Source organism: Typopeltis vanoorti, chromosome 3, assembly GCF_054136105.1.
Source record: "Typopeltis vanoorti isolate ZY-2024b chromosome 3, IOZ_Tvanoo_1.0, whole genome shotgun sequence".
NCBI classification, from domain to species: domain Eukaryota; kingdom Metazoa; phylum Arthropoda; class Arachnida; order Uropygi; family Thelyphonidae; genus Typopeltis; species Typopeltis vanoorti.
The window spans coordinates 176,041,494-176,061,917 of record NC_143551.1 but is presented as its reverse complement, the minus strand read 5'-3'; the positions used below and the strand labels follow the sequence as shown (position 1 = coordinate 176,061,917).

General features: G+C 34.7%; 1 protein-coding gene across 5 annotated transcripts in view; it reads left to right on the top strand.

The window, feature by feature from the left end:
* The window catches only part of Orc1 (origin recognition complex subunit 1), a 207,565-nt gene that overhangs the window by 40,682 nt on the left and 146,459 nt on the right, over positions 1 to 20,424 (top strand). For all 5 annotated transcript variants that reach the window (XM_090416224.1, XM_090416223.1, XM_090416220.1 and 2 more), the window contains one exon: positions 6,499 to 6,677. In XM_090416224.1, the coding sequence (XP_090272350.1) occupies positions 6,499 to 6,677 (179 nt within the window). The remainder of the gene's footprint in view (positions 1 to 6,498; positions 6,678 to 20,424) is intronic.

The window sequence follows — 20,424 nt, the reverse complement described above, 5'->3', positions numbered from 1 at the left end:
GTTGGCGAAGAATTAGAAGATCTAAAAAGGCTAACTGCTTATTTGATTCTACTTCTAGGGTAAACTTAATCCTAGGATGAAATGCGTTTAACTTAGTGAGAAATTGTTGAAGTTCATCAGAAGAGCCATTCCATACAGCAAAAATGTCATCGACATATCTGAACCAATGCATAGGTCTGGGAGAAATATTGTCAAAGATACGTTGTTCAAAATGTTCCATAAAGAAATTGGAGATAGCAGGAGAAAGAGGATTACCCATTGCTGTTCCTTCAATTTGTTGATACAACTTATTTTTAAATGAAAAATAACCAGAATTTATTACAAAATCAAATATGTTTACAATGTCCAAAGGAAATTCCTGTTGTAGTAATTCAGTACTTTCCGAAAGAGTCACATTTATAAATAAAGAAACAACATCTAAACTGATCATGATATCAGAAACGTCCAAATGAAGATCTGAAATTTTATTTTTGAAATCCAAAGTATTTTTTATATAAGTATCAGTTCTTCTAGTTGAAGAGGAGAGTAAATTAGATAAAAATTGTGAGATTTTGTAAGTGGGGCAACCTATACAATCTACGACTGGTCTCAACGGAATGCCTGGTTTATGAACTTTCAGAAGACCATACAATCTAGGTGGACGACCGAAGAAGGTTTTAAGTTTTTTCTTTTGATCTTCATTCCATGTAGATACATTATCTATAAGAGAATTAAGTCTCTTCAATTGACTCCGGGTAGGATCTGATGTAAGAGGCCTATAAGTTGAATAGTCGCGAAGTAAAAGAAACATTTTTCTCTCATATTCCTTCCTATCTTGAATCACTATAGCCTTCCCTTTATCAGCTTTCGTAATTATTAAATTATTGTTATTCTTCAGTGATTTCAATGCTTTAAACTCAGAGTAAGAAAGATTAGGACGAGGAGGCTTGGCATGAAAAAGAATTTGTGCACATTCAAAACGTAATCTGTTGGCTGTTTTTTGGGATAAGGATCGAATACCCCTGTCTATGTTATGAAAAAAATCCATAATTGGCACCTTATTCGGCGTAACAGCGAAATCATATCCTCTTGATAAAACAAAACGTTCACAGTCTGTTAGTGGACATCCGGAAACATTTATGACTACTTTATCTATATCAATAGTATTATTACTGGATCTAGGTAAGCTGACTAGTGATTCAAATTTGTGTTTTAGATTGTCACGAGAATCATTAAAGACCTTTAAGTAAGAACTCGAAGATATGCGCATTACAGTAGTAAAAGTTGCAACAGTTAAAACAGATTCCAGAGCATTTTTTATATCCATAATTTCTTTATTTATGATGCCAAGAGATTTTTTAGCTTCGTGTAGCTGAATATTTAAAAGAGACTTACTAGCTTTGACGTAGATCCGATGAGCTTTTGGGGACCTAAAAACTTCTTTTATTTTACAACAGGTTGGAATAACCTGGGCCATCTTACATTGTTTAAGGAATATTAATCTGTTAATGCATTTGGCCTTCTTTACCAATACTTTACCGTGTCTAGCAATAAGTTTTAAAAGAGGTAAACCGTGAGTAGACATATCGGTACACAATAAATAACGGAAAAAACTCACGTAGAAAGATTATTTATTAGTATTTTTCCTTTAAAAATAAGTTGTATCAACAAATTGAAGGAACAGCAATGGGTAATCCTCTTTCTCCTGCTATCTCCAATTTCTTTATGGAACATTTTGAACAACGTATCTTTGACAATATTTCTCCCAGACCTACGCATTGGTTCAGATATGTCGATGACATTTTTGCTGTATGGAATGGCTCTTCTGATGAACTTCAACAATTTCTCACTAAGTTAAACGCATTTCATCCTAGGATCAAGTTTACCCTAGAAGTAGAATCAAATAAGCAGTTAGCCTTTTTAGATCTTCTAATTCTTCGCCAACCAGATGGTAACTTACATTTCTCAGTTTATAGAAAGAAGACTCATACAGGCCATTATATCCATGCGGAATCTCATCACCATCCCAGTCAAAAGGCAGGAACTATTAAAACACTGGTTCATCGGGCCCACTCCTTTTGTTCTACAGACGATCTTTTACAGAAAGAACTACAATACATAACTTCTTCCTTTCTATCTAATGGTTATAAGAATTGCTTCATTAAAAGAACTTTGAGTAGTTTTAATATGTCTTCCTCTTCAAGCACAGAGGAAATAATGCGCATTACTATCCCTTATGTACAAGGCATCAGTGAACGTATAGCAAAAGTTTTAAAACCACTGAATATTTTTGTTGCCTTTCGACCGTTTAGAAAAATCTCCACCTTTCTCACTTCTCCTAAGGACAAGCTTCCACATCTTAATCATCCAGGTGTCTACCAGATTCCGTGCTCTTGTGGATTATCTTATTTCGGACAAACAGGAAGATCTGCCTCTATTCGGCTAGAAGAACACCAATCTTATATTGAATACTTTAAACCTGAAAAGTCTGGACTTTCTGAACATGCCATCTTCACTAGACACAGAGTTCATTGGAGAAAGACAAGAGTTCTTCACAAAAGTCAGTTTCTCATGGAACGCCTTTATAAAGAAACATGTGAAACTCTATTTCATTCTCCTAACTTAAACAGATCCGATGGCTTACGTCTATCCCCTTTATGGGAGATAGTACTTTACAAATCAGCTAATCTTTCCTAACTTTTTATTGTATTATTATTTTTTTTATTTTTTTTTTTAGGAAAGTTATTGACCTTTTTAGTTATCTTACACCAGCTACTTAGGTGGTGCTTTTTGGAATTGTCAGTTAGTGTTTAATTTTGAGCTTAATGTACTGAAGATGCCTGTGACACACTGGCGAAAATTATACTAATAAATAATCTTTCTACGTGAGTTTTTTCCGTTATTTATTGTGTACCGACTAATCCAAGCCGTTTATACATTTCTTCATCACCACCTTTCACATTTCCAGGCTTATGGCAACATCCAATATGTGTTCCTCTCAACCTCCACGTTACACCAAACTACCTCATAATCTTTGCCACTATTTCCCTCTTTCATGTCTACCTTATGTGGACTTAATTCCCCTGCTATCATCAGTAACCCCTCCCCCCCACCATCCCTTCTTGCCCTTCCTATCCTTGCGAAAAATACCGTTTCCTTCCATTTCTATCCCTGTTACAATATCATCTTCATTCAACCATATTTCACTTATTTCAATGATTTTGGGGAGAAATAAACCCAATCACTGAAACCATTTTATCTTCCTTATTTCTGATACTTCTGGCTAAACAAACACAGCAGTTCATTTTTAGGTCTATAATCAGTCCTAATTCCACAGATGTTTCACTATATTAGTATTTCATTAATGTAAATTGAATAAAGAGAGCATCAATGTCTTACTCCTTGGTTTATAGATTGTTTTTCAGACATATTTTCATTTATTTTTATATCATTATTTATATATATTTATATATATATTCACTATATATTTATATTTATTTATATTTTTATATTTATATATATTCACTTGCCTGTAAGAAATATGAGGTATATTTATTCTTTGTAATGTATCAAGCAATATATGTCATTTTTGAAATTAGTGTTTTTGGACTTTGCTGAAATATCAAAAATATTAAATTTTTTATAATTAATAATTAGTCTGTTGTAATTTTCTTAAAAAATAATATGCCAGTATTGATACAAATTAGGATATTCTTAACTTCAGAATATGTGGAAGAGCCTGATAACCCTTATGACTTATCGGACTCTTCCACATATTCAGAAAGGGACCAAGATCCAACTTGGTCATCACATATAAAAACTAATGATCTAATCTTCAGCACTTTTGAATTTACAGAAGACTTTAAAAAATTTAAAAAAATAATAATATAAATCAGAACATCCATTTTCCATTATTATATGGCATGCCTAAAGTTCATAAGATGGACAACCCTCTAAGTCCAATAGTTGATGGCAGAAGCTCTCCAACATATCATCTAATCTCCTCAAGCCTCATATCATACATACAAACTCCTACTTCAAAAACTCAACACATTTTGTAGATAAACTTTCAAAAATTTAAATACCCCATCAAATACATTAGCTAGTTTAGAATAGTTTCTAAACTAGCTTATGTATTTGTGGAAGATTATTTAAAAACCAGTTTCCTCTGGACATCACATGTCTCTTCCGGCATTACCTAAAATATTCATTCTTCACTTGGAAAGGAAAATTTTGCTACCAAATATGGCAATGGACTCACCTCTGTTGTCTCCAATGGCCAACTTATACATGGAAAAATTTGAAGAATCAGCTATAGCATAGGCAACCTTAAATCCACATGTATGGTGCAGATATGTTGGTGACATCCCACAAAGACTGAAGATTTTTTATATTTTCTAAATAATCAACATCCAAAAATAAAATTCACATTAAAAGTGGAAAAGAATGTAAAATTACCATTCCTAGACATCCTTCTAAAAAAAAATCATTCCTGGAGGATTATCATTAGAAGTCTATAGGAAAGAAACCTACACAGGCAGGTACCTACAAGCAAGCTCATTCCATCACTCTCAACAAAAATTAGGTATAATCAAAACTTGAAAAATGGAACTTTAAAAAAACACTAAAAACTATGAACTCAACTGGCTACTCCAAAAAAAAAAAAGTTACTAAAAAATCTTTTATTTTCTAATGAATCATCCCATGATAACCCAGAAATTAATTGCAAAGGCACAGTATATGTACCATACATGGGCCATACCATATATATCAAAAAAATAGCCCAGATATTAAAGCAGTCAAGATCAGAACACCCTTCAAACCAGTCAACATCTTACGAAGCTTTCTATGTTCCCACAAAAACAAAATTCCATTTTATAAATGTCCAGGTGCATACAAGATTCTGTGTTCTTGTGGAAAGATATACATTGGTCAAACTGGGAGAAGTTTCGAAATCTGCAACAAAGAACATATAGGCAATGTTGAAAACAAAAGGGGGGGGGGGGAATGGACTTGTAGCACACATCATCATCAAAGAACATCACACACATTAAATTGACAGCATCCTCCATGCCCTACTTAGAAGAGAATTACTTCTACAGGTTGTTCAAGAAAGGATTATTTATGACATTTGGAAGTCATTAATTAATATGTGTAACATTCGATATCTCTTCTATGTAGTAATCACATGCACAACAATGTAGATACTGCATGTAACATGCCTAATGATACTCGTGATTAAACTATCACTCCGGTTTTTTCAATTTATAGATATTAGCAGCTGTTGGAAAATGTTTGTTTATATTTTTTGTTAGTTTTTTTTACTTATATTACCTATTTTACTTATGCAACCTCCTAAAGATGCTGTTAGCCTTATAGACAGTGAAACACGTTGAGGAAATACATCTAGTATAAATGAAAAAAATGTAAAACAGGTAAGAATTAAAATCTGGTTATTTATTATTAAAGCAAATTTACTCATAGTGAATTGCATACAAGAGGAAAGAGACCTTTGGAAGGAATATAATATCTTACATTGTACAAAGAATGTACAATGTAAGACAAAGGTGCAAACGGTTCAAGAGAAACAATGAATTAGAGTTCCCCAAAAAGGTTTACATTGAAAAAATTGGTAGAAGAATCTCTGTTAATACGTCATCTCCATTCTTGGAGGAAATAGATCCTAACATGAAGAGATTTAGCAAAAGTAGTTAGAATGATGCAAGCTGCAATTTCAAAAATTGTAGTCGAATACTGCAACTCTACTTATTTTAGAGTAATTTTTTCAGAAAAGAAAGCAAAACTGCTCAGATTAAGTTGGATGTAATGTACATATTTTAAAGAAGCCCACTGTTATTTCACCACCTGAAGATGAGCATAAATCTTCCACAAATCATGCTTATGGTAATCCATGATTGGGATGCTTAATTGCAATTTCTGAATTTGAAGAATTTATTATTGATCACTTAGCCTTTCCTGCCTCCTCCTTGAAGTGTTTAATTAATAAAGCAGCTATGAAGAAATACTTTTGCTTCATGTTTTTCAAGCTGATTATTTTAATGATTATTATAAAGAAATACTCTTTATTAATGTTTCATTACAGTATACTCTAGTAATTTTATGTTGTAATTTTTCAACATAAATGAAGAATAAATTTGAACAGATACACATTTTAGTATTCAGGCATGTTAAGGTATCCTTATAGTTTATGTAGTGATTTCCAACTTGCATCCTTTTTGATCTTAAGACAGAATTGTTGAAATGGAACCAGGCATAAGTCGAGGACTGACTATATACTCACCCTCAGGGTTTGCATTTTATTCTGTTTCTTACTTAAATAACAGAAAATTGCGATTTTGATTACAAAGAAAAGAAATTAATTTTTTTCTTTGCCAAAAATTTTTGATAAAAATTAATGTGGTGCTTTCAAAGCATTACAGTATATATTCTTTTTTGTGAGTATATTATATTTTCATTGGTGTAAGTTCTGACATTGTTTAATTTGAACTAAAACTTCAGGAGACCGTACAGAAGACTGTTATCGGGCCATTGTAAAGTGGTATTCTCGTATCTCTGAACTTTCTCCTCATCAACAGAAACTCTTAGGAGATGTGAATTACAAGTTAGAGATAGTTCAAGAGCATAGAAGTTACTGGTCCGCAAATATCGATGCTGAAACTATATATGGCAAATGTTCAGTGAGTATCCAACATATTTATATATTTAAAAAATATATATATTGCTTGGTGAAAAAATATTTATGCAAAACTACTGATGAACTAAGAAAAATTAATATATGTATTATATACTAAAATAGTGTAGCTGTGTTGCACTGTCAGGTAATTAAAAATCATTTTATTTATCAATAAGCCAGTGTAAATGTGCTGGTTAAAAGTGTTCCTTTAGTTGCACCGCTTTAACACAAGTTAAATCTTCATGCTTTATAGGCTAAGTTCTATTTGAAGGAGTCACTGAGTTTTATGAAGTTATACTATGCAGAAGCTTATTTTATCAATTAATGGACAAGTCAAGTCAAAACCATCTAAGCATAGCTGTTCTCTTTTTGATTTTTCATTTTAATTTACACTGAATTGCACATATTATTTTTTAAAATACTTTGACATAGGTTGGTAGAAATGGCTGTCCAATTCAAGATAGTAATAAACCATTATAGTTTCATTTTATAATGATATATTGATTCTCATGGATCTTTTACGGAACCATTCCATATGCACACAGCTGCTGGAATAGTGAGGATATTCTGAAGAGTTTTCAAGTTTTTTTGTTTTTTTTCCCTGTCTGTAACTGAATTTTGAGTGTTAAGAAACGGTGTTCAATACTGTATATGTCACCAAATATCACAATCTGAAATAAATAAATAATCAACTTAGCAAAGCAAAAAAAAAAGTGTTGTTATCCACAAAATAAAAGAAATAAAAATACTCACTGATACCTTAGTTTGAAAAAAGAGGAAAGTACATGGAAACTAACTTATTATCTGTCTTTTAAGAATACTGAAAAAAAATCTAGAAAATCTATATTTAAAAATAGCTTCTTTTTAACGAAAGTCTTTACATGCATTTAACAAAATGCATACAAAGACTTTGAAAATAATATAGGAGATAAAGTCAATTTGCACTGTATGATACAAAATGCTATCCTGCAAATTCATGTACTGTTATAAATTATTGAAAAGTTTCAGTAAAGTCTCATAACAGCAGTGAGATTTTTAGCTCAGTATTATGAACAGTGGGAAGTTCAAAAATTGTGAACTTTATTTACTGGCAGATATATTTCTGTCCCAAAATTGTTTTCTCTCTCCCTTCACTGAATTCAGGTGCATTTATTTTTAAATTAATCTATTCAGCAACAGTAATTATCAGAGAACTGTTATGATGGTAACAGATATGGGAGGAGGTCATCCTGCTTTGGGAGAGTTGGCTGTTTAAAACTATTGCCTTAGTCAGTTGTTTGATTGTGAGCCATAGAAATAAAGTTTACACTTTATTTCTACCATTTTTTTCTTATTCATCATCATTAGCAGTCACTTCCAGGCAAGCATAATTGTCTTCTAGAATTGATCTACCAATGAGGGTTAGGTCACAATGGAGATATTGATAGTTTAGAAGCATTTCCCAATGTGATCTAACATTTTTTTAAATTCCTTTCTATCTTTGTGACATACTTTACTCTGTTGAGAGTTTATTTTTCACTTGGTTAGACTATAATAAGTTTAGTTTAATCCTTTATCCACACTTGGATAAAGGATTAAACTAAACTTGTTATACATTTTTTTAAAATTCCTTTCTATCTTTGTGACATACTCCACTCTGTTGAGAGTTTATTTTTCACTTGGTTAGACTATAATAAATTTAGTTTAATCCTTTATCCACACTTGGATAAAGGATTAAACTAAACTTATTATACTCCACTCTTTCAAAATACTGCGATCCTGTAGACATCCACCTTTCTCCATTTCAATGTTTTAACCGTGTAGCAAAGTTGAGATGATAGTATCAGCTAAACTAAGAATAGCAGGAATCTTATCTTTATCAGCCACCTGTTTCTTCAAACATTCAAAGGCTATGATTGCATTTCAAAAAATTGAATTTCCTCATCATTATTAACATTTGATTGAATTGCCTGGAGCAGGTTGGACTTGCATGTTTTTGATGCTTACACTAAGATTTGTTTTATATGTTTCTTTGAAAATGTCAGCACTGATTTGAAGTTCAATTTCAGAATGAAAAAATAACATTGTTATCAATTCAGCATACTGGAGTTCCATGAGTGATGTTTTGGTTGTCTTTATTTTTATTCAGAAAGTTGTCAAGTTGATAGTTGAAAAAGTTTTTCCTCTATGCTATAAATTATTTTGACTTCTAGAGGAAGTTTTTAGATGAAAAACTATCATGTGACCACTAAAAAAAAATCTCCTGAATGCTGATCACATTCATTAACATGTTGTCATAGCAGTCTCATAATCGAAATTCATTTCAGTGATTAGTTTCTTTGACAGAATTTTTCAGTGTTTAATAGTGAAGAGTTAAATTTAGTTTAGATTGATAAACTCCATGAAAAGTGGGTGCTTTTGTTTGTGACATTTCTTTAAGAGTAACTTAGTGAAGACCATGTCAGTTGTTCCATAGAATGGTCTGAAGCTGTACTTCCAGAAGAGTTTTTTTTTTTTTTTTTTCTATGAATGTAAAATAGTTGATCTGCAAGCATAGAAGCAAAATATTCTTGAGTGTGAATTCTTGATTATCTACTCCTTGGCCTTCCGTTGTTAATATCGGTGTATTAATTAATGTAAACTATAGGTGTATAGCTAAGCCTTTCATGTGCACATAAATATAGGATTCTCTGTGTTATTTTCCTGTTGGAGAAATTGTAACTTAATCAAAGTTCCTACAAAGGTGTTTGACTGCTCATTTTGAAGCCTACATTCCTGCATTGCATCAAACATTACATTTTCCAATAATTAAAATTGGGACCTAATGAAATTTGCTACAAAGATGCTTAACCATTCATTGTATAGATATATTCTCCTAATGTTGGAAGGGGGGGGGGGGGGGGGCTTTTTTTGGAAATTGTCAGCATGCATACATGCAAGTGGTGTATAAACTTGTATCGGTTTTTCATAATGTGAATTAATTCTGTGGTTAGGTATTCCATTTCAAAGCAGTCTGGTGCTGAAAGTTTCTTCTGAAGCTTTAAAATTGTTACCAACAACTATTGTTTTATTTTTCTTTTAGCTTCCTTTTTGATGTAATTAAAATGGGCAGACATTTCAGAACTGTAAGCTATCCTACAATTACTAATCTTATGTGCATTAATTAAATCATTGATCTAGTATATAAGATTTGCAGCTTGTTTGGAAGTTTGAAGTTGTATATACAGTCAGCTCTATAGCAAACTCATAGGGACTATAGGAATAGCTTGTTATAGTGAATAATATGCTGTGGTGAATTTCTTTTAGCATGGGCTATGTAGTTTTGGTTGTGACTTTGCAGTAGTTTTGTTGTAGTATTAGTCTATAGCAAGAGCCAACTGTACTTGTTATTACTGAAGGATTTGTATAGGGGTCACTTGTTTTCATAACAGCCTAATTTTATACCCAAAATGAAGACTACTTAGTATTGTAATATTTTCTTACTCTTTTTTTTATATAATTTTCTACTTGTTTATATTAACTTTAGTAATCGTATGCAGTCACACTTTCAATTCTAGGCTGCCAATTAATCTAATGAAGAGTGTGCAAAGTATGGAAGACAAAAGGATTTCCTTCGAGTAGCACCAATTCTTTTGTTTCGTTTCTGGTGCTAATCCCTTTTTGGATTTAGGAAAAATTTATATTATGATGCTGCGCCATTCTAAATACTAGACAAGGGAATAACTCAATAATCAGAGAATTAACACTCAGAATTGTACACTATTAACTAATGCCTTAATAAGTTCATTAAGTACTTAAATCTTACAAAACCTATATTTCATTGCAGTCGTAGCTAATGTCTTAACTCCTGCATTGGTTCTGACTTTTATGAGCGGTGCAAAGAGATCAAAATCAGGCAAGTTGTTAGATTAATAAAAAGGAAAGACATTTATTCATCAAATCAGATATATTATAGATAACATCAGTTACTGGCTTAGAATCACAACTATCCTTCAGATTGAGTTCAATTAATTAAGTGATACAGACTCTCTTAAATTTTATAACATATCTCAAAATCTCAATTGAAACTAAATTAGAGCTTCAACTAGTAGCTTAACATTCCAATCAGTAATCAACATTTCTAGAGGCTAATGCATTAACAGACTGAGTACCCCATATAGCATTAACATATTCCTACACAATCTTTTTTTCTTAGAACATACGGTTCCCCCTTTTTCTCCTTGTTTAAGCCCTAGAGTCCTTTCATTTAATGAAACTTGAATAACTAGAAAGTTCCTTGCACAAACACGAATTATCCCTCTTTGTACAAATGCATAATAGAACAAAAATTTACAACTAGGGGCTGTAGGAATACTTGGTCCTCCTTATTTGTCTCTGGAGTGTTTTCATCTCGTTGACCATGTGTCTGCATGATTTCATCCAAAGGAATCAACTGGTGGGCTTGGACACAATTTGCCTCCTTCGAAGTAAGCTACTCTAGCTTGCTGCTATCAGATCAAGTGGTCCGGCATAACTTGTCGGTCTGCGCTGTACCTTCCGCAGGGCCGAGGTCTGTACTCGCTGAACTACTGGTTGACTGGTGGGCTGCCCAACGACATGTCCGCACTCTCCTGCAACATTCCTCAAGAATTCCGGAACTCCAATCCGTAGAACGAAGAGAAATAAAGCCTTGAGCTGGTGCCGCTAAGCCCTATATATCCAAGGCTTGCTGTTCACCTTCCTGCGTCACAGTCTTCCCCTCCTTTCTTGCGCTCGCATTTAACTCCTCCAGCACCCAATGCCGCCACTTCTCCTAGCGTGCTTAGCCGGAAACCTCTGCACGTAACTCAACTCTGGTGCACGTGTTCGCCTCAGGTCTTCAATGCTTAATCTGATTATTTTGCTTGCAATATAACTCAGATACTTACATATTAACACAAGGTTCATATATTTTTAACTTCTGCTAAAATTAACAATGACCAATAAGAGTATAAACGATAAAGAAAAATGCTTAAGTTAAAATGTTATCGGTAATTTACAATTAGTTTTATGTTCTCTGATGCACAATTATTAGTTCCAGGAATGTAGTTACTTGTTAAATCTGAGTGAATTAATTATGGAATAATTCCTCTTTCATTCAGAATTTAACAGTATTATTATTCATGTGGAGTTCCAGAATTTGTCATTAGAGGCCATTTGGTTCAACTCCATTCCATCCATTACGTGTATTTTCGTCGTTCTGTTGTTCCTAGCTAATTTTTCTGCTTGAACAAGAAAAATCTTTCCATTGTTTTCAAGAGAAACAACCTCAATTAAATTGCCTTCATTTCAAAAAGTCTCTGTAAAAGATTCCTCATATCATAATGAGAATCGCACCTAGGTCTTTTTCAACTGAATAATAACAGCCATAAACTTTTAAACAACTAAGAATGCAATATTGCACATTATTGGGCTTTTATAACTGCTTTTTTGGGGAAGTAAGATTATGAAAATAGCTTGCTTCTGCACTATTTTTAGTACTTTTAGAGATTTACATATTTGAATTTTGCTAATTTTTAAAAATATTTTATTTTAAATTACATCAAATTATCGCCTTAACATTAATTATCACCTTAACAAAATTCTGTGATCTAACCAAAACTTAACAATTAACATCTTTGGTAAAGAGTTTCTAGAGAATTGGCTAATCACATGGGTAGTTATATTATGATAATTTAGCTGTAATTTGATGAATTTATTGAATAAGGGATGAAAAAGAGACTTAACTGAAAATTTATAACTACTTCTGAAAATATATAGATAATATATTTTAGATAGTAGATGTTTTCATTGCTTAGTGTTGACCACCATCTTGCTTATTGAAGATGTTTGATCTCTAGAGCAGGAATTCCCTTAGCTCATCCACACTTTTTATAAGCAGAATTTTCATAAAAAGTTTATATATAAGGTGGTTAGCAGGCATTTATTTGTATTATATAATATATTTTTATTATATAACCAGACACTACTAAAGAGCATAATAAAATTGACAGAACAAACAAAAGTTGAAAAACAATTAACCTCAAAATGTTAAATAATCTTCAGCAATTAAGTTATAAAAAGAATGAATTTGGATAATTTTTAAGAAAGAATGCAAAAAATTATCTAACCACTCAGTATATCTAGCTCTTCCCACAAAGTGATTATCAATGTGACCAATCATGCAAAAGATGGTAATGAAAATAAGGTGCTATCAATGCTAGCCTCAGTGTGATCACCTGATCACACAGTTACAAAGATGTCTCTGCATCTTCTTTGTATTATTATTATTATCACGGGCTGCTCCATGGAGTCCTTAGACTCATCGAGAGGCTCTAAACATCGCGTCAAGCACTATCCAACATTTGTGCAGTATCTCTCATACTTTGCTTTGAATTCATTCACAGTTATGCCATGCACAACAGACTCCGGCAACCTATTCCACTCATTGACCACTCTCCAAGCAAAAAACCTAGGTTCTAACACCCTTGCTAGCTACACTCTCACTCAATTTCCATGGATGGTCCCTAGTTCTCCATCCACCAGATCTATTCTGAAAATTTTCCTCTGAATTAATTTTGTTAAAACCCTTTAGTAATTTATATCAGTCATATCACCCCCTTTTCCACGTATCAACCAGTTCCTGTAACCCACAAATTTTCAATCTGTTTTTGTAAGGTTCATTCCATAGACTTGCTACCACCATGGTCACTCGCCTCTGGATCTTCTCCACCTCTTCTTCATTGCCAGGAAATCCTGGTGACCAAATCTGTGCAGAGGAGTCAATATGGGGTCTCATCAAGGCTCAATAAAGAGGAATAATGACCTGCTTGTCTCTGCTCATCAAAGTATTCTTCAGTAACCAAGTAATCTGATGAGCTGCTTTAGTCACTTTGGCTATGTGCCCTCTAAACTTTAACTCCTATCTATTAACACTCCCAAATCTTTGGTTTCATCAATTTCCTAGAGTGCATTTGCATCAGTGTTGTATAAAACTAGTAATCTTTTCACTACAAAAGGCATACCTTACACTTCGTCACATTAAACTGACATCCTCTTTTCCCAGAATGCCAGTCTATCCAAATCATCCTGCCAAATTTTAACATCTGTATTAACTATTGCTCTACCTAACTTTGCATCATCATCATCAAACAACTGAAAAGTTCCTCTCAGATTATTTCCTGTATCATTAATGTACAAATTAAACGCAAACCAAGAACAGAGCCTTATAGCACACAACTAGTGACAGGGCTTCTTCTGGACTCTATTCCTGAATAAACTACTTTCTGATATCTCTGCATCAACCATCCTCGTCCACCTTACCAATCTTATATCCATCCCAATGTGCTGCAGTTTACTGATTAGAATTCCATGTGGTATCCTGTCAAAGACCTTTGTAAAGTCCAACAGTATCACTGTATTATAAAATGTGAGCAACCTGCTAGGCATGACCAAACCTTCACTCTATCCATTCTTGTATTTTGTTGACCAACTTCTTCAGTACCTTGACAACAACTCCCGATATGCTGATCAGTTGGTAATTTGCTACATCAGTCTTGTAGAGACCTTTATGCAAGAGTACTATTTTCCCCTATTTCCACTCTTTGGAACTAACTTAGAATTGAGACTTAGATTAAACAATATGGTTATTAAACAATTAGATTAAACAATATGTCAAGGGCACTGACAGTTCCCTCGCCACTTCATGTAAAATTCGAGCTGGTATAACCTCTAATCCCATAGCTGTATTCACATTAAGTTCTGTAATATGCTGTGCACCTCCATTTCATTTACCTCAGTTCCTACTTATGTGGGAACTGAGGTAAATGCCTACCTTGTTATTGCAATATCTCCACCAGGATGATATACTTTTGCAAATTGTTCACTTAGTAATTCTACTATTTCAACTGATTTAGTTATCTCTGATGGCAGCATCAGCATTCATGAAATCATTCTGCAATATACATTCTTTCTGTTACTTGCAGCATATCGAAAGAACTGTTCGGGATTATCTTTGGCCTGCACTGCTGCTAACTTCCTTTCATACTCTGCTTTTGCTTTTCTTACCACACTGGTTACCCTTCTAGCCTGTACTTTGTACTGCTCATGTGCATGCTGATCACCTTTCTCCTTAAATTCCGTCCACAATTGTTTCTTTTTTTGCAGATCCAGCTTAATGATGATATTCATCCATTTAACTCCAACTTGATTTACTTTCTGGCTCTAGGTATGCAGTCTGCCATTACTTCCCTTAAACACTAATATACCATTTACGACTATCAACATCTAACCCCTGCAGTTTCATATGTCATGGCACTGATCCAAGCAATTTTCTACGCTTCTCATACCTACCAGCCTTGTAATTCCATGTATACTTCCTCTTAACTGAAAATTCTAGACATTTAGCCACCTCCTAGGCCAAGACCATATGATCACTCTATCCATTTGGCAGCAACGTGGTCAGATTGGTTATAGACAAATTCTCAGATGCACTTACTAGATCGAGCACTCTTGAACTCCTAGTATATTCCATCACATGCTGTCTCAGGTAATTATTTCTTAGTAACTGTATACATTCCATTTCCTTCCTCCCCTGAATCCTCTCCTCATTTCAATCTATGTTCTCATAGGTGAAATCCCTGCTCTCCATTCATTGGGCCTATTTGCTGATGCATGCTATTCCCATCATCTTTTCCATCCCCTGGCTATAGAAGCAGATAACCTCAAATGTGCTATCACTGGCCTGCAGTTGAACTTCTGCTCTCTTTGGTTGCAGTTCATTGGCTATCATCAGTAAAGCTCCTCCCACCCAATATCCTCCCACTTCTCTCTCCCTGAATACACTATATCCTTCGCATTCTATCCCACTAACTATATCAACTTCTGTCAGCCATGTGTCACTAATGACAATAACCTTTGGCCAGGATGAACTAACCAGTGCCAAAAATTCCTCCAATTTGTCTTGTTTTTACCAGTGGTGCTAACATAGGCATTTTATACACATTTTTACATTCAACTGCCTCACTGATGTGTGCATATCTGCTCGACAGCTCCACCCCCCCAAAAAAATCTTTAGTTTCCCTGATTTTGCACATCCACTTTCACTTCATTCGAGAACACTCTTTCCAGACTCTGAACACCAAATCCATTCAGGTGCAAACCATCCTACTTGTATAGGTTCTTTTGCCTATCAAACTCGCTCCACACCACTCCTCCTGTATAACCTATGCATTGAGTCATTCACTATTATGGCTATACTTCTCTGCTCTACTCTGTCATACAACAGTGACAAACTCACTGTCCTAACTCTCTCACTGTTTTCTTTTGCTGCTTCCAGTAATTTTTTCATGTCCTTTCTCATGCCATACTGGATAATCATTTCAGATCATTCCTTCCAGCTGAAACTATGAACTCCTTCACTTTACCCTTTTATGCTCCAATAGCCTCACTAATATCATTAATTTTTGCACCCAGATTTTGTCGATCTCTTGCCATTCACACCTTTTATAATAGAAATGCCACACAGGATTTGCTCCTTGATTTTTCCTTCTCACTCTCTCGCTCTCTCTCTTTGTCAAGCACTTATTTCTCTTATCTCACACCTCTTTCTTTCTTTCTGATATCAGCTGATGCACTCGCCAGACTTTTCTGCATTCTTTGCAGCTCTCGCTTTGTCCTGTGTATTATTTATTTATTTAGTGTATGATGTACAGGTCTTAGGATGTTACATACATACATATTATATAAAACAATGGTAAAAATCATATTAAAAAGGGTACAATAAGTTGAAATGATTAAACATCAAAATTAAGAGTCAGGAATCAGAGCTTAATTTTTAAATCCTGGATCCACTCCAGGGATTCTGGAGTCAGTTTAAAAAAGTCCTCTTTGGTACCTGAGAATGAGTAGATAGGGCACTCAAGCACAATGTGATTGATAGTCTGGATGCTGCTTCCGCATTCACAGTTCGGAGTATTGGACCAGTTCCATTTATGCATTTATACATCTCCCATGTCCTGTTCTGATCTGATTTTAAAGTGGTCCATTCATGTCTAGAGAGATCGAAGCCCTCCAGATGAGATGTTGGATTTGAAATGGGAATTTGAAGATTGAGATGCGTTGAAGCCAATACCCTCCCCATGACTCACATAAGTCAAAGTTCTAGTCGCTCATTTGTATTGCACTCCTCCAGGTAGGGCACCTGGATTTCAGTCTTTGTGAAGGTGTGGAAGGAAATGTCTTGGTGGATAGGCAAGAAACTGTTTCCAATTATTTTTGTCCGTAATTTGCTTAAGGCTTGGATCCTGCAAAACGAGGGAGGGGCTGTATTACTGAGAGTCGGGAGCCAGTAGCCATGAGTAGATCTTAGAGCTCCAGAGATTATCCACATAGTTTGATTCAGCTGGACATAGACTAAAGAAGCATGTGCGCTGTTCAGCCACACAGGAGCACGATACTGCTGTAGAATAAACCAAAGACAGTGCGTTAGTACGCAGTGTATTGGCATCAGCACCCCAAGAAGTACGAGCAAGTTTATGCATTATATTATTACGAGTTTTTAATTTTCCAGCAATATTTTCTAGATGATATTTAAATGGCAAACTTCTGTCTAGGGCAGGGGTTGCAAACTGGCGGCCCGATATGGCCTGCGAAGGCTTCTTATCTGGCCCACAATCTTAATAATTTCTTTTCTAAAAATCAATGTTTCTAACATCCTGCAGGGATTAAAACAGAAAAAAATTCAAACTTCTATTATGACAGCTTTAAACAAAAGTAAAAACTTATTACTACAATTCTTTGTACCATGTTTCTATCATTAAATGTTGACAAAACTGAATGGAAGTTACTTGTCACGCAGCCATTTTAAGCCACGTGATACAATGTCAATAAGTTACAGGTTACCATTGTAATATGATAGTGTGTTAATAAAAAGTTACCCGAATAACTTATTTTTTTTTTTTTTTTGCCCCTATAACAATGTCTGAATTTAAAGTTAAAAAACAGAAAAAAAGATCAAGAAGGCAAAACTTTTCAAGAAAAATGGAAGAAGGCATATTTCTTTGTGGAAGCAAAAAATATTCCATGTTTGATATGTAGACAAAGTGTCGCCATGGTGAAAGAATATAACCTAAAACACCATTACGGAACAAACCATAAGAACTGTGATAAATATATAGAAAAGATGCGTGATGACAAACTTAAAAGATTTAAAAAATGAACTGAAGTTTCAACAGAGGATATTTTCGAATGTTATCACAAGTGATGCTGCTGTTAAACGTGGTTACGTCATAAGTGAAAAAATTGTTCGGGCTTCGAAACCTTTTACTGATTGAGAATTTATTAAAAATTGTATTTTAAGTGCAGTCGAAATCATGTCTGGAAAAAAAGCAAGCATTTCAAAGTATAAAAAAATAAAAAGATCATCTTTGAAAAGCAAGCATTTCAAAGCCTATCAGGAAATACAGTTGTGGAGCTTGTTGAAGATATAGCATAACTTCCAAGATATATTGTGTGAAAAAAAATAAAGAGTTTTTGTAGGGTTTTCCATTGCAGTTGACGAATGTACAGTCCTTAGTAATACTTCCCAGTTAGCAATATTTATTCGTGGCATTGATGACGATATGAATGTGACTGGAGACCTATTGGATATAGTGCCTATGTCAGGAACAACAACAACAACAGGAAATGACTTATATTTGTGTATTGAGAAAAGTCTTGAAAATGCTCACATGGACTGGTCAAAATTAGTAAGTGCAACTACAAATGGGTCTCCTACTATGGTTGTTATTAATGTCGGACTTGTTGCAAAACTTCAGATGAAAAAGGACATGTTGTCAAGGACAAACTTAAATCGTTTCATTGCATAATACACTAGGAGTCACTTTGTGCTAAAAAACTAAAGGTGGAACAAGTCATGAGTGTAGTAATTAAAACAGTAAACTGGATACGCTCTCGCACGTTGAATCATCGACAATTCATTTGTTGGATGAATTGGATTCATAATACAGTAGTTTGCTATATTATACGGAGGTTAGTGGCTTAGTCGTGGCATCGCTTTAAAAAGATTTTTTGGACTCTTAAAAGAAATTGACATGTTTACTTGAGGAAACCGTGTGTAGAAGCTTAAGTGCTGTGAGGACATCATGTTGGAGGCTTAATGTTGGAGATAGCAAACAACATCAGACTTGATGTCGCCAACATCCTCGCCCAGTCTTTGCCTCCAAAAAGTAATTTATCATCCTCCCAACGCACTGCTCTCACGAAATCACAAAAAGAAAAAGGGATCATTATCACCAGAGCTGATAAGGGTAATGCCACGGAATACAATCGAAAAATGGAGATTATCGTCCAAGATCGCTCTACCTACACCCCGCTAGAACACAACCCCCACAAAAACACAAGTTAAAAAACTAAAAAACTTACTTAAAAAAGTGTCTTCCTGGCCCCCGGAAATCACAAAAAAATTCAAACCTTTCTGTTTCACCCCCCCGAATATACGGTTTACCAAAAATCCAATCCACAAACCCAATTCCCCAGTATGACCTATAGTATATGCCACTAACTCACCTTGCTACAAACTGTCAAAACAGCTACCCAACTCTCTGACCCCCCCCCCCCCCCTCACTGGACTTTCCACATCCTATATAAAAAACTAAACATTTCAAAACCCTCATTGAAAATTTAACTTTAAATAACACAGACATATTGGTAAGCTTTGACATCTCCTCATTGTTTACCAATATTCCCTTAATTGATACCTTAACACTCTTAAAAAAATGTTTTTCCTTCTGACATCTTAGATCTCTTTTCCTTTGCTATCTATTCTGGTTATTTTTCTTAGAAGAACAAAATTGATAAGCAGATAGAAGGAACCGCCATGGATCCCCCCCCCTCTTATCCCCTCTTGCCAATTTTTATATGGAAGATTTTGAAAAACGAGCCATAGACTCAGCCCCTCTCAAACCTTCCATCTGGCTAAGATATGTAGATGATGTGTTCTCTATTTGGCCTCATCACCCAGACACATTAGACGCCTTCCTCAGTCACCTCAACAGCCTACATCCAAGAATCCAGTTCATGATGGAATAGGAAAAAAACAATTGCTTACCCTTCCTAGACACCTTAGTTACACACCTTCCCAACGGTATACTTTCCTTCACAGTATATAGAAAACCCATGCACACAGGCAGATACATCCACAAATGCTCCCACCACCACCACCCTGCTCAACAATATGGCATTATTAAAACTCTTACCAAGAGAGCCCACAATCTTTGTTCAATGGAACAGCCCTTACAACTGAGCTTGACCACATACACAACACTTTCCTCTCCAATGGCTACAGCTATCACAGCATTAAAAAAATAATTAGGTCCTCCCCCATTCCCCGGTCTTCTCTTCAAAAAGAGTTTAGAAATGCCATAACAATACCCTACATCCATGGCACATCTGAAAAAATAGCCAAGATTTTAAAAAAGTACAACCTACACACAGCATTTAAGCCCCACCGCAAACTTGCTACCCTTATCTGCTCTACAAAAGATCAGCTCCCTCTTCTCTCAGTGTCTGGAGTCTATAAAGTATCCTGTTCTTGTAAACTGGCGTGCTTTGGACAGACAGGCAGATCAGCTACCATCTGCCTGGAGGAACATAAGTCACACATCTGCAAGCACAACTATGGTCAGTCAGGCCTGGCTGATCATGTCTTGGATACAACCCACAGGATCTCATGGGAAAAAACCACCATGCTCCACCACAGCAAATTCAGAAGAGAA